This window comes from Phoenix dactylifera, chromosome 1 (assembly GCF_009389715.1).
Source record: "Phoenix dactylifera cultivar Barhee BC4 chromosome 1, palm_55x_up_171113_PBpolish2nd_filt_p, whole genome shotgun sequence".
Taxonomy (NCBI): Eukaryota; Viridiplantae; Streptophyta; class Magnoliopsida; order Arecales; family Arecaceae; genus Phoenix; species Phoenix dactylifera.
The window spans coordinates 38771579-38785464 of NC_052392.1; the positions used below are offsets into that span (position 1 = coordinate 38771579).

General features: G+C 38.0%; 1 protein-coding gene across 9 annotated transcripts in view; it reads left to right on the plus strand.

Annotated features, from left to right (window-relative positions):
• Positions 1 to 13886, plus strand: part of LOC103719489 (phospholipase SGR2) — a 46386-nt gene that overhangs the window by 22620 nt on the left and 9880 nt on the right. For 5 of the 9 annotated variants that reach the window (XR_003387977.2, XR_003387978.2, XM_026809393.2 and 2 more), the window contains exons 10-20: positions 1529 to 1678; positions 6605 to 6670; positions 6766 to 7365; positions 7573 to 7672; positions 7784 to 7896; positions 8108 to 8180; positions 9415 to 9517; positions 10375 to 10468; positions 10586 to 10648; positions 11092 to 11140; positions 11241 to 11341. Coding sequence is in view for 5 of the 9 variants with exons in the window: in XM_026809393.2 (XP_026665194.2) it covers positions 1529 to 1678; positions 6605 to 6670; positions 6766 to 7365; positions 7573 to 7672; positions 7784 to 7896; positions 8108 to 8180; positions 9415 to 9517; positions 10375 to 10468; positions 10586 to 10648; positions 11092 to 11140; positions 11241 to 11341 (1512 nt within the window). In the remaining 4 variants the exon portion in view is untranslated. Of the gene's footprint in view, positions 1 to 1528; positions 1679 to 6604; positions 6671 to 6765; positions 7366 to 7572; positions 7673 to 7780; positions 7897 to 8107; positions 8181 to 9414; positions 9518 to 10357; positions 10469 to 10585; positions 10649 to 11091; positions 11141 to 11240; positions 11342 to 13886 lie in introns of those variants that run through there. The other 4 variants (XR_003387979.2, XR_003387980.2, XM_026809395.2 and 1 more) reach the window with 4 other exon arrangements.

Below are 13886 nucleotides of genomic sequence, written 5' to 3' on the forward strand. Positions count from 1 at the left end.
CATCAAAAATATCCAAAAGTGAAAGAACTCCAAAAAAAAAAAACGACGATGGGGTCGAAACCAGGCCGAATGTGCCCCATCGGTACAGTGTCGGCTCGGTTCGGCACCGGTACCATACCGTTACCGGAGCCGACCGGTACGTCGGTACCATCGGTACCGCGAACCTTGGGCTCAGTGGTCAAGGCTCCTACTGCTGTGGGGTCTAGAGAGGGTTAGATGTACGCACCTGCTTGCAGAGAGGCTATTGCTGTGTTTCTAAACCATGACCTCCAGGTCAAAATGGAGCAACTTTACCTTTGCGCCAATGCTCGCCCTCTAAATTCAAGTCTCTATTTGCCTTTTAGTAGGACATAATGAAAACAAACAATTGGAAATACAATAGCTTGCAAGGGAACTTGTGGCCTCCGATATTTTATAATCCTTGGCATGCCCACCTCGGCTGGCCACTTCTGCTTAAAAGGTGAGATGCTAGAACATGGAACCAGAAGCTTAATGTTTTTGGGTGAATTGATATAGATGAATGGCGAGTTGCTTTTGCTGTTAAAGGTCTAATTTTTATTTGTCCAACTCTAAAGAGGAAAACTTTGATAAAATTCTCGTAGTTGACCTTTTTTGGGATTTCCCAGTCAATGGTTTTTCCCTCTTATGTTTGGAGCTTCTTGTTTTACTCCTGTTTCATCTTACATATATTGTAACTTCCAGAACATCTTTCAGTTCATGAGGTGTCCACGTGGCTAGGTTCCTCCATTCACTAGAAAGCTCTTGACTGTAAACATCCACAAAATATTTGTGGTAACAAAAGCTGACTTCTTATTGCTCTCTAGGGATGCTCACATTGTACCAGAGAAGGAATGAAGCTGACACAAAATCTCTAAATTCCCTAATGAATTTGTCAATCACTGGATACCCAAATTTGAGGACGACCATCATAGTTGTGGCTATGAATTTAGGTTCTGCTTTGAAAACAGGACTCTCTTAACCCATCCAACCATCTTTTGTTCTCATACTCAGTAACCGTTAATTTTTTTAATATCTAGAAAAAGTAGTGCAATCTGATTATCCTTAAACCACTATATTATTATTCTAGAACATAATTCAATGCCATTTATGTTCGAAGATAACTTCTTTTTTATGTTGACATGATAAATAATGTCCAACTTTGGCCTTTAAAAGTGCCTGTTGCATCAAACTTTATGTTGCTCTGTTTTTGCTTAAACAGAATTCAGGTAAAGTAGAACTTTATGTCTTGATTCTTGTTTTCGCACAATTCATAAACCAAGAATGGACTTGTAGTTTTCATGCATACAGCCTATCTATAATCTTGTGCTTCTTTTTCTCCAGTTCACTATGTGATTCCAGATTATTTGATGGAAATAGTGTAATTTCTATTTTGTATCTATAGTCTGTCAGAAGTAGTCTATGATGCCATTATCAGTTTATTTCTGATCTCATCTGTCTGGTTTGTGTAATGTATTTTCTTTCTTTCTTTCTTCTCTTGCATGAATTCTCATGTCATTTGTATTTCTAGTGGAGAAGGGCTCTGAAGCTCAGTGGTGAAAGTGCAGTTGAAAAGATCACCTTGGATGGTGTCCGGGGTCTGCGTGTAACATTAAGTGCTACAGTTCATGATGTTCTATACTACATGAGCCCAATATACTGTCAAGATATAATTGACTCGGTAACTTTTTTCCTTCTTTTCATGGACATTCCTTTGATGTATATGTACTTTTTTTGGTTTACTGACTGCTAATATTCCCGAACCTTTACCATTATTAACTGTGTTGGTAGGCTAATTAGAGAGCAAGATTATTGTCTTAGGCAAATCGTCTTATATCTAGAATCACCTTAAATAACCCGTACCCTTTTTTTCAATAATCTTTTTTCATTTCCTTGTAATCATGCCTGTAATTGTATTGTTGTTCGCTGGAGCAATGATAGAAAGCACAATGCAATGTGTTCTTGGAAGCAACTGGAAAAATATATTTGAAAGAATTGTTGCGTTTATAAAAGAATGAGCTTGGTAATGGTTTTTGGAGTAAAATTATGGATTTGCATGCTGTAACATCCTTTCTCTACTTGTTCACTTCTTTTGTGGGGATTTAATCACTTGTTAATTCTTGATTTTCTACCTCCTTGTGTACTATTACCTGGCACTTGTGAAGGCATACACTGCTTTTTATGGCCAGATCACCAGTTCAAACATCTAACCTTTATAGTCTCATGTAAAGCTGCAAAGTGCTGGATTTTGTTTGTCTAGTTCAATGTAACTTTTTTATTAAGATTATGATATCCAAATTGTATGGTGTCCAACCCTGATTCCTTCAGGTGCATCCACAAGGGAAGGGCAAAGGCTTATAAATGGTCAAAATCCTTATACTGTTAATAACTAAAAAACATCAATTTGAGCACTTCTAAAGGAGTGTTAGCGGTTTTCTTTTTTATTGTTCTGTGTTCTGTAATATCAGTTAATTGAACTTTCAGGGTCTTGTGATTGAGAAAGTAATTTGCTTTTAGGAACTTCATTCTTAGGAAATGTAATTCTTGTTTCCTTCAAGAAGAAAAATTTAGAGATCTTAATTTTCTCCAGTAAATGGCTTATTTGACAATGCAGTCTACCCATCTGGTGGAATTCATATTTCTAAAATAAATCCATTTTCAAAATTGAGGTCGTTATCCTTTACCTTAACCATTCCATGGCTTGATATTCACTTAGTTTTATATGCCAAAATATTTTCTTGTCAATTTTTCATCTTTGGTCTTGAGCATGCCATTTGAAGTAGTCCTTTTGAAAGGAGTTTGCTGTCATGACATTGCATGCAGATGTTTGATGTTTTCCTCCTCCCTTTCCTCTTTTTTTTGTTGATGTGCATTCTAGGTGAGAGGGATATATCCCCTACTGATTCATTATTTCCAAATTTCATTTGTATGCATGATAATTTGGATACCTGTATTCTGTATTACATATGAAGAGGGGGGGGGGGGGGGTAAATTGGGTTCTCTCAATTTTTAGCTTATGTTAATTGAATGCGTGTAATGAAATTGAAAAGCACACAACACAAACACACAAGAAGTATAGTGGTTCGGTGCTCTCCCAAGCACCTACATCCACTCCCCAAGCGTCTTCTTGGGAATTCACTATAATCCGGCGGATTACAGTTGGATTGTTTTCCGGGCTCATAATCCAAAACCTTTACAATTTGATTTTTTGGGATCACCAATAACCTATGTTGGTTTTGCGGGCTCACCAACAACCTACAATGTTGGTTTTACGGGCTTACCAACAAACCTTTACAACAAGATTAACAATTAAAGGAAGAGAGCTCCTAAGAGAGCAAATAAGGCAAATATGAACAACAAAGAAGAGTTTAGAGAAAGTTTATCGTTGGAGGAGCTGTTCTCTTCTTTGTCAAGCTTGCTTCACTTCACAAGGGTTGGCAGAGCTATTGATGATGCTTTGAAGCTGCTCAACCACTTTCTTTTGGCTCTAATGATGAAGCAATTGAATGAGGCTTTCTTTTCTAGGGTTTTCTCTTAAATAAGCTTCTTGATTTTTCCAAAAGTTCTTTCCTCTGATAAATAGTGCCTCTTAAATACTTTCCCAATCTCAGATGATCACTTCCTAGGTGTTGGATTTGAAAAACTAGCCGTTTCTAGCCGTTGGAGACCTAAAAGTACATTTGCAGAACTAGCCGTTGGGTTGTCTCCCATGCTGGGGTCGACTCAAGCTTTACTGGGGTCGGCTCAAGTCACTGTTCATTTGTCTTGGGGTCGACTCAAACTTTTCTGGGGTCGGCCCCTGCTACAGTGGGGTCGGCCTTCTCAAGAAACACAGAAGCTTGTTTTTCTGACTCTTCACGCTGAGGTCGACTCATGCTTTCTTGGGGTCGACCCAAGCTTCAGTGGGGTCGGCCCTCTCAGGAATTCCAGAGACATGGTTTTTGAGTTCGTTTCCTGGGGTCGGCTCATGCTTCCTTGGGGTTTCCTGGGGTCGGCTCAAGAAAACTTGTGGTCGGCCCTCTCAGTAATTTCCAGAGAGTTGTTTTCTTTGAGTTCACAAGTTGGGGTCGGCTCATAGTTCTTTGGGGTCGGCTCAAGGATTATTGGGGTCGGCCCCAGTTACTGTTCATCTGTGCCATTTTTGCAAGGATGTGCTAGATCGTCCCAAAACGTACCAGGGTCGACTCCAACTCTGTGCCAAGTGTGTCACTCCGTTCCAGTGCGTGCCATATGTATCAGAGTCGACTCCAAACTTCTTTGGGGTCGACTCAACTCACAATTTCCTACATCTTAAGGTTAGACTAGTTCATAGGATCAATAGTACATATTTATAATAATTTTGAGTGTATGGCACGATAGAACTTCATACCCTTAACAATGAAAATTACAGTTTTGCCCTTTAGGTATACTTGACTTGAAACTTTGCCGAAATAGATTTAAAAGCTCTCTATCATTTTCTACTACATGTTTTATCTCGTTGTTAATCATTGAGGGTCGTCTTGATCTCATTTTCTCAATGTATCGTGAATGTATTGAGGGTGTACCATTCCTTAGTGATGTATCAAGTTAAATTGTATTGCTAATTTGATATTCTTTCTATTGTTGTGTTAATCATCGAAATAACATTATCATCCTCATAATGGATATAAGAATCGGATTTAAATTCATACCCAAGTGTCCAACTCTGTAGGAAGAAAAAGTAGATCAAGGGATGCATAGGATGAATATAATTTTAATTAAATTAGATGTATTTATACCTTCATCCTTGTTTGTTTAAATGTTAGAAAAAAACTTTTTTAAAACATTAAAAAAGATATTATTTGTTAATGTTTTGATACAAGTCTTTTGTCCAAACCTCCTAATTAACTTACTGATGTAAGAAAAAGAAATTTTTGATAAGTTATTTCAGCACCCACTTCCTTGAACAAGCTCCGAGAAGAACAAATACTGACTTTTGATTCAAAATGACCTGTAAAACTCAATGTTGGAAGAATCCAACTCTCAACCAATCTTCAAAAGCTGCAACCAAAGAATTTCATGAGTATTCAAGTGTTTGAAATGTATCCAATTTGGATATCTATCTGACATGGATTTTTGGAGCTGGGCGTAAGTGTCTGTATGACATAACCCTTATTGAACACCATCTTAACATTATCTAGCAATTGAGTATAACCGTCATGCAGATTGACCTAAGTCCAATAAGGGTGATTACCACATGCTGTAAAGGCATTCCTCAAGTCATTGTTGGGCCATTCTTGGCCTATGCTTTGCTGTAACTCACTTGAGTATCTATTCTATTTCATTTAAGTATATATGATTCTCTGACCTTGAATTGACTGATTAACACTTTGTAAGACCTATTTCTATTTGGAACTAATGGATAGCTTATCTTTTGGTACATTAGCCCCAAATAACAAGAATCAAACAATAGAATATATGAATGACTATAAGTATTTGTAGAATTTAAGAGAAGAATTCTTGAAGGGTATGCGTTTGAAGATAGGATCCTGTGATCCTACTCAAACAAAATTGAGCATGAGAATAGCAGTCAATTGAAACTTTGCTAGGTGAATGGTTTGATACAGACAAAATTGATCTGAAATTCTAGAAGTGAAATTGGAAGAAGGAATTAGTATACATCAGAAGATATCAAATCAAGGCAATCAGTACAACTATGTTGCTTCTCAGTATAGGCACCTTCTTGTTTCAATAGTTGATCTGCTCACACAATCCACCTAATAAGGCTTGTTGTAGTTATTGTGCAGTGTTGCAAATATTATGATGCTTGAGAGGGTACTTACAGATTCTGTGCATTTGAGCTGTATCTTTGACTGGAGATGCATTTCAACATTTGTGTTTGCTAGTTCAGATGAGAGATGCTGAAACCAACTTTCATTAATGCCCAACTTTTAGGAACCTTGGGTGAAAGATATCACACTATTGTAGAAAATAAATCTTATGCTTCTCTTGGTTTGCAATGACTTTGTATCATTGATATTGGCTTGGACGTCTGAGCGATCTATCGCCACTCTTTGTGGATAATTTCTGTATGATTTATGGCATGATTCATGTAGGTTATGTGTGTCTTCTACTTGCATTGACACAACTTTAGCTTCTATATAGACAAAACCGTAGCTAAATTGTATTTTTTGTTACCTAGTGATTTTACAAAAGCAAATGATCTAAAAGAAAATTGTTTGCTGGCCATATCACTGACAGTGGTACATGTTGACTAAAATTGGGAAATACTGCAAAAGTGCAAAGGATTTTAGAAACTAATGCATTCCAAAATGTTTGTATTCATATGTATTAAAATATGAAGATAATGAATTTAATCATTGTTATAGTGGCTAGCACAGGAGCAAAACCCACCATTCGGCATCTTCAAATGCACCTTAGGGTTTAAAGGTTAATATTGAAGATAGCATATCTGAATAACAAGTTTTGCCTAAAAAATTAGCATGGTTAATAAAATTGAACAGATTGCACCAGTGAAATTTTCCAATCAATAGCATGAAAATAAAAAGGAGGGAGCGATCTAATGTTACAAATCCGAATCTCAAACTGCATTAGTAGAGCTCTTTTAACTTATAAATCATGCTTTCAGGTTTCAAACCAGTTAAACAGATTGTATGCGAAGTTTCTCAAAAGAAATCCAGGCTACAATGGGAAGGTTTGTAGTGAAATGTATAAACTGAGCAATATTTGTCTTCTTTGTTGTCATGGCAACCTTGGGTGGGTTTTACAGATGCATGTTACTGTTTTCAGGTTTCAATATATGGTCACTCATTAGGAAGTGTACTGTCTTATGATATCCTTTGCCATCAAGAATGCTTATGTTCACCTTTTCCTATGGAGTCTGTTTACATGGAAAGGATACCAGAGCAAGAGTCTGTAGCTGATGCCTCCTGCCAAGCTTTTGTATCCAGTGGTACCATGACTTCTCAAAATAACAACAATAACATAAATGGTGCAAATTTGGAACAGCTGGCATGTACAGCTACGGAAGGCAGTTCTATGTCGCATCCGTATATCATGGTTAACGAGCATAATTCTCAAGACATTTCAGCAGACGTGTTAGAGGATTCCTCAAATAGTAGTGGCTTTATGTATCCTAAAGAGGAGTCTGATGATTCTGTTCCACGAAATATAACTGAAAAGCTAGATATTGATATGTTGGTCACGGAGGAAGCTGGAAAAGAGTTTGGTCAGCATTCTGGAGCTACATTCAATGCAGAAGAAAGAGATTCTAATGCAAGTCCAACCACAGGAAATGGAGATTATGAAGGTGATGCAGTTAAAGTTGCTGGAATGATGTCTAAAGACGTAATTGATAAAGACAAATTAATCTCCTTGTTGGATGAAGAGGTATGGATTAATTGCTGATCTTTCAATAAACTAATAACCTTTTCATGATAAAATATTGGAGATTTTATTTATTGATTTTGTTGATCTTACGACATGATTTGAAATGGTGATTTTTTTTTGTTCTATTATAAATATTTTTGTTTCTTTCTTAAATGTTTTACGTGGAAGTATGACTAGGAATTCATATTGTAAATGTGTGTGATACAGGTGAAGGCCCTTAAAGTGAGGATTGCAGAGCTTGAACATAATCTTTGCACTACAAGTTACCCTAATTGTGAGAAAATTGGCAACCGTGAATTTGATCAAGGCAATGAATAGTTTTTTGATTACCATCATAACTCTGCAGATTTTTGCTTGTATGTAATACCCTGTAGTCATATAACACGATTTTCTTGGGCTTGTCTTTGTTCTGTAGCAGGAAAAGAGGTTAAATCTACAATTAAACAATCCTCTCTTAGCAATCTCTCTACAGAGGAAGATGACAAAAGGAGCTATACACCTTATGTTAAATACACTAAGCTAGATTTCAAGGTAACATGGTCTAATTTTTTTTTTCTCATCTATGCGATTTGTTATTACATTCCACCTCTTCTCCCCTGATTTTGGGAATATCTTCCATTCCAGTCGACCTTCATATGTTAGTCTTTCCTGTATCATATGTTTGTACATGGAGTATGCTGATATTGTTTTCATTTCTTTCTACACTGACATGTTATGTGGCACATTTATATATGCCCATCAGGTTGATACATTCTTTGCTGTCGGATCACCTCTTGGAGTTTTTCTTGCCCTTCGGAATATCCGCATAGGAATAGGTAAACAAGCCTTACTGCATTTTCTATCTTTTTTTTTTCTTATCTTGATTTATGGTGCTATTTTCTGTTTGATTACCCCATTGATCCATGCTCAAGAGCTGGTTTCTGCTTATTTTTCTGTTCCTTCATGGTCTTGAAATTACACACCTCATGATGAGCCCCTTATTCCTATTTGGAAAAATATATGTACTTAGTGAAAAAAAATGTGATTACTAATTCCTGTAAGTGTTATTCAGTCTCTCCTCCTGCTAGAAGTAGTAGATGAAACTTCTTTTATATCCTTCGGCTGAACTGACCTTAAATTTACAGGTTTGGATCCTGAATAAGGTTAGGTTTTGGATCTCTGAAAACAATCTAAACTGAATGGATTATAAAGGGTGGTTTTGGATATTAGCAAATGACCTGAGAAGCTAAGGAATATGGCTTCAGAATTTTCAGGAGCCAAATCTGACGACCCAGAATAGTACATTTATAGGTTATATCTCATCGATGATACCATCAAGGCTTTTCCCAGTTTTTGGATTGTGTTTCTCTGTTATTAGATTCTTTTGATCTAGTGGCAAAGATTTATTTATATGCCTTAGTATTTTGTGTTGGGTAAAGTAAACACATGAAACCATAAAGATACAGTGAAATAAACACTGAAGTCATGGAAATACAAAACTACATGTTATTTAATTGAAGTACCATTAGCATCAACAACTCAAAATGAGAAATTAAGTTTCAAAGGTTGTTGTGGGACCTGTCTTGGTGGTGCGTTATTGAACTGCGGTTATAAGGAAGATCAATTTTTGATATATTATCTTAAAGCCTAGAATTTATTTCTTGTGAGAAATGGATGAGGCATATTGATCATAGTCTCCTATCAGAATGAGCTTTCTCAGTTTACACTAGTTGATGTTTTGGTCTTTGTACCAGTAAGAGTTCACCTGCTCTGTTTCCTCCTAAAACACTGTGTAGCGGTTATGTGTTCATGAAGGCAAGTTTGCCAAAGGTAGCAAAGTGGTATCAAGTCCTAAACTATCAAAGTAATGTGTATTGCAATTATCAATTGCTAGAATTCATATGACAGCTTGTCATGGTTAGGTGTTGTTTGTTTAATATGCATCTATAGTGTTATGTCAAATGCTGATTGTTGCAATTTGCAACAAGTACTATGTTATATGTTCAGCAATTTCTTTCATGTATCTTCACTCCTGGCAGCTTTCTTAGAACCATGATCTTTGATTTAAAGGCAGGGGGCAAGATTATTGGCAAGATGAAAAAATATCTGAAGAGATGCCATCTTGCAGGCAGATGTTTAACATTTTCCATCCCTTTGATCCTGTGGCTTACAGGTTTGTCCTATATCTACTAGCTTTTTCTGAATTTAAAATGCCCATTTCATTTGTTGCTGTGGAGACTTGACACTTGCGATAATACCTTCAAAAGTTGTTTCACTCTATAATGTTAAGCATAAACAAAATATGCATGCTAGATCAAGGTCCACCGTACCGGGTCCGGTAGGCGTACCGGTTGCCTACCGGACCGGTACGGGCCGGTTCGTACCGTGCTTCGGGCGGTACGAACCGGGAAGCTCTTCCCCGCCGGAACCGGGGAAGAAGAAGAGAACCAGAGGGAGCGCGGGGAAGAGAGGGAGCGAGCCCACCTTTGGCCGCCATCGGAGAGCCGCGGAGGGGCGTCGGAGGCCGGTGGGGGGCGGCGGAGGCCGGCGGGGGGCGGGGGAGCCCGCGGGGGCGCTGTTTTAATTTGGGGATTTTTAAGTGAAGTCGGCAACCGATTTGCCGACTTCACTTAAAATCCCCAAATTAAAAAACGCGGCCGCGGCCTCCGCAGCGCCCCCACGGGCTCCCCCGCCCCCCGCCGGCCTCCGCCGCCCCCCACCGGCCTCCGACGCCCCTCCGCGGCTGTCCGATGGCGGCCGAAGGTGGGTTCCCTCCCTCTCTTCCCCGCGCTCCCTCTTTTTCTCCTCGTCTTCTTCGTCTCCGGCAAGAAACCGGCCTGTACCGGTTTCCACAGCTCCGCCGTACCGGTAGTTGGCCGGACCGGTTTGTACCGGCCCGTACCGGCCGGTACGGGCCGGTTCGGCATACGCTGTGCTAGATCATTTGTCATGTCATTTGCTTGTTAATGTGAAGTTCTATTTTGAAATGAGGGAACATATTACATGAATCTAGGCTGGGCTTTCATACAGAGTAGAACCACTTATCTGCAAAGAATACATCAGCAAGCGCCCTGTTATTGTACCCTATCACAGGGGTGGGAAGAGGTTGCATATTGGATTTCAGGTGATATCATCATCCTATCAAGAAACTGCTGAAAAAGACCAGATAGTTTTCATTTTATATATCCTGTCATTTCCTTTATAGCCACCTAAATTATAAATCACTTAATATTTAATGCAGGAATTCACTGAAGATATAGCTGCACGTTCTCAAGCCATAGCAAGTCACTTAAACTCTTTGAGGGTAGGCTTCATCTGTTAGTCTCAAAAAATCTGTCATTATTTCCTTCTACATTAGATATCTTCGTGTATGCTCTGTTCATTCAGATCAATGAGCTAAGTTTTTTTATGGAAATCCCTGTTCTCAAGCCATAGCATATTATGTTTATGCTGTTAATTTTATAGATCGCTGGAAAGTGATACAAATTCTTATAGTTGATAGTTCCAACATATGAGCTGAGTGCCAGAAGTAATTAGAAAGTAGGACTTCCATGTTTGATGGGAAATATATAGATAAAAGATATGTCTCAGCTTCAAAACTTTGTTGGGTTCATGTGAGTGAATCCAGCATTGAAATGCATATGTAGAGCATTATGAGTTTTGAAAAATCACTTGCAGATCAACTTTTTGTAGATTTCCAATCTATATGAAATCCCTATCTTATAAGCTCTGATGCTGTTTCAATAGGTCAAAATGGTTAATGTTTTTCACTCACGAGACAAGGATAACATGGACGGTTAGTTCCAAAATCATTTATGTTCTCTTATCTTTTTATTAAGGGTGTCATTAGTGTTTTAATAATAAGCATTTTTGTGGTGATTAACTATACAATACAGAAGCAACGGAAGAAGTCAAAGAAAAAGAAAGATCGTATGGCTCCATTATGATTGAAAGACTGACAGGCAGTGAAGATGGTCGAATTGACCATGTTCTCCAGGTGACTGAATTAGTTTCTACACTACCATATATTTTTCTGTTCTCTATACTTGACCTTCTGCATTAGGATATTTGGATTAGGTAATAGTATAGTTGTGCTGATAATTGAATCTATCATGTGTCTGTGAGGATTGAGTACCTTTGATCTGCGTAATTACCAAATAGATTATTGTTCCCGTTAACCTGCTTCGTAGTATTCATGTATCCTGGTAGAAACTAGATAAGGTAAACATTCTTGTTAAGTAAACTTTTTGATGTTTTGTTTTTGTTACTTCAGTTCTTATAATTAAAATACTAATATGTAACTTGATCCTTGTAAGTTGATTTAAGATGCCTTAGGTGGGACTCACCAAGTTGTTAGAATTGCCTTCCTATTTGTGTTTTAAATCATGATGATATGACAACTGACCAACTAAAGCAGCATATCTGTGGTTGGTAAAAGATTTCATCAAGCTTATTCTAATTGAAAGAAACAGTTAAGATTTAGAAGCAATAACAGGTGCCTTAACTTCTATTGATAAATATGTTTAGGAGGCAAAAATGGAAGTTGGGAATTTGCTGGTGATTTTTTGATAAGCAGGGCACCAGAAAAGCCAGTATGTTCAGTACTATTTATGATTTCTTTGTGGATGCCTTCCCTCTTTCTATATCTATATACACGGAATCTGTCAACCAAGATATGCAATCTTGGTGCTGAAGACCATGCTGGTTAGGTACTGATATGGTATGGTACCAAACGAAACCGTATTAGAAGTAGATGTGTATCGGTTCACTATTTTGGCCTTTTTTATTTTTTTCGATTTTTCTAGTTATGAAGATTATTTTAAGGACTTATAGATCTTTAATTATGGTCTTAAGGGTATCTTAATATTATTTTATTTCATATTGGTCCCAAGAGACTGTTGATTGCTTGATGGATCAATTATAATAATTAAACATAAACAATATATATTTTTTTAGGTTGAGAATGCATGTATCAAATTGATTTGCATTACAAAATACATACTGACATCTAGTTCCTAGTGGAGTGTCTGTCGCTCGTAGGTATTGAAATCTTTTTCATAGTTGGGGCCTTGGACGTAACTCCAACCCAAATATTGCCCACCCTTGCATCAGATAATCTGAGCATCCTAGATAGCCACCATGATACTGATCCTTTCTGATACTATGTTGTGCATATCACTCCCATTTGAGGGAAGGTTATGATTGCAAAATCTAACCCTTAATTTGGTTGAGTCTGTGGGGTTTATTAGCCACTCAAACTTGATGCTTCAGACAAAAAATATTCATATGGGTCGTACCCTAATTTTGCAGAATGGGATCCAATTTATGATGAAGATCCAGATATCTAGGGACGCATGCTATATCATCAATTGTAGCAATGTGTTGTTCTGAATCATCTCGAGGGTCTGTCTCCTATATGCTATCTCATCCTTGTAGGCTTTACATTGCACATGGTGGTCTGTATTTTGTATGGTATGACTAGGATGCGACTCTCCAATGAAAAACCAAGCGGCTGAGTCATATGCACCCCCATCATGTCTACTACTACCTTTCTGGCCAATAAATGTATCATTGCTCGAACTATCATCAGCATCATTGCTTGTATAGTGTGATGATCTGGACAGCCAGTCCTCAAAGAGCTCAATGGTCTCAGAATCCGAACAAATGGTCTCCACATCAACTCTCTTCAATGAATCTATAGCTTTCTTTTCTTTTTCTTTCTTGTTGGTCTGGTTTTCACTGGCTGTCCTTGCATGTGTGGCTATGTTGGGTGGCTTGACTAGGCCTACCACTCTGAGTGGCCCTTCCTTCCCGACTGGAAAGGGTGCCATGGTGCATCTCCTATCTAGTAGATATCTCAAGGCCTTTCGATCTTGATCATCTCCCCCCGGCCTCCATCGTTGCTCCTGTTACTGGTTGTTGGCTGGTTGTGAGTGTGGCATGTGTTATGCAACCCATTGCTTTGCATTCATCCTAGTCTTTTTTGATATACACTAGTTGGGCAAGGAGGCGATCCTAGCTCAAGTCAACCTATGGCGGCTGCTTCTGCATCTTAAGCCAACAAATCATCGGATCTTCATTATTATATGCATGGTCTTTATGAAGCGGACCGTCATGCTTCAACTCCAACTCGTAAATGCACTTCAATCTAAGCCATATATCAAGTTATTCAATCTCTTCTATGTTAGGCGGGTCATCTATTTGCTATGTATTAAGGAGAAAGTTGACTAGTTGTGCTCATAGCCATTGGAGGAGACACCATCTGTGAGATGATCTGAACTACTAATCTTCTAAGGTTTATGGATGACAACTCAAACCAATGCAGTCAAGTAAATTAGATATTAGATAGTGTTTATCATCAATCACTGTACCCGATAATGTTGGTGTCAAAAAAATACTCAGAACTTGTATTGTCTTTGCTTATTAAATTGCCTTTCACCAAAGCTGTGGAATCCCTCTCTAAAAGCTTTAATCTATGAAATGCATGTATGGCATTACATACACGCTTGAATTGACAAAGTAATGTTTTTAATTTCTATTAA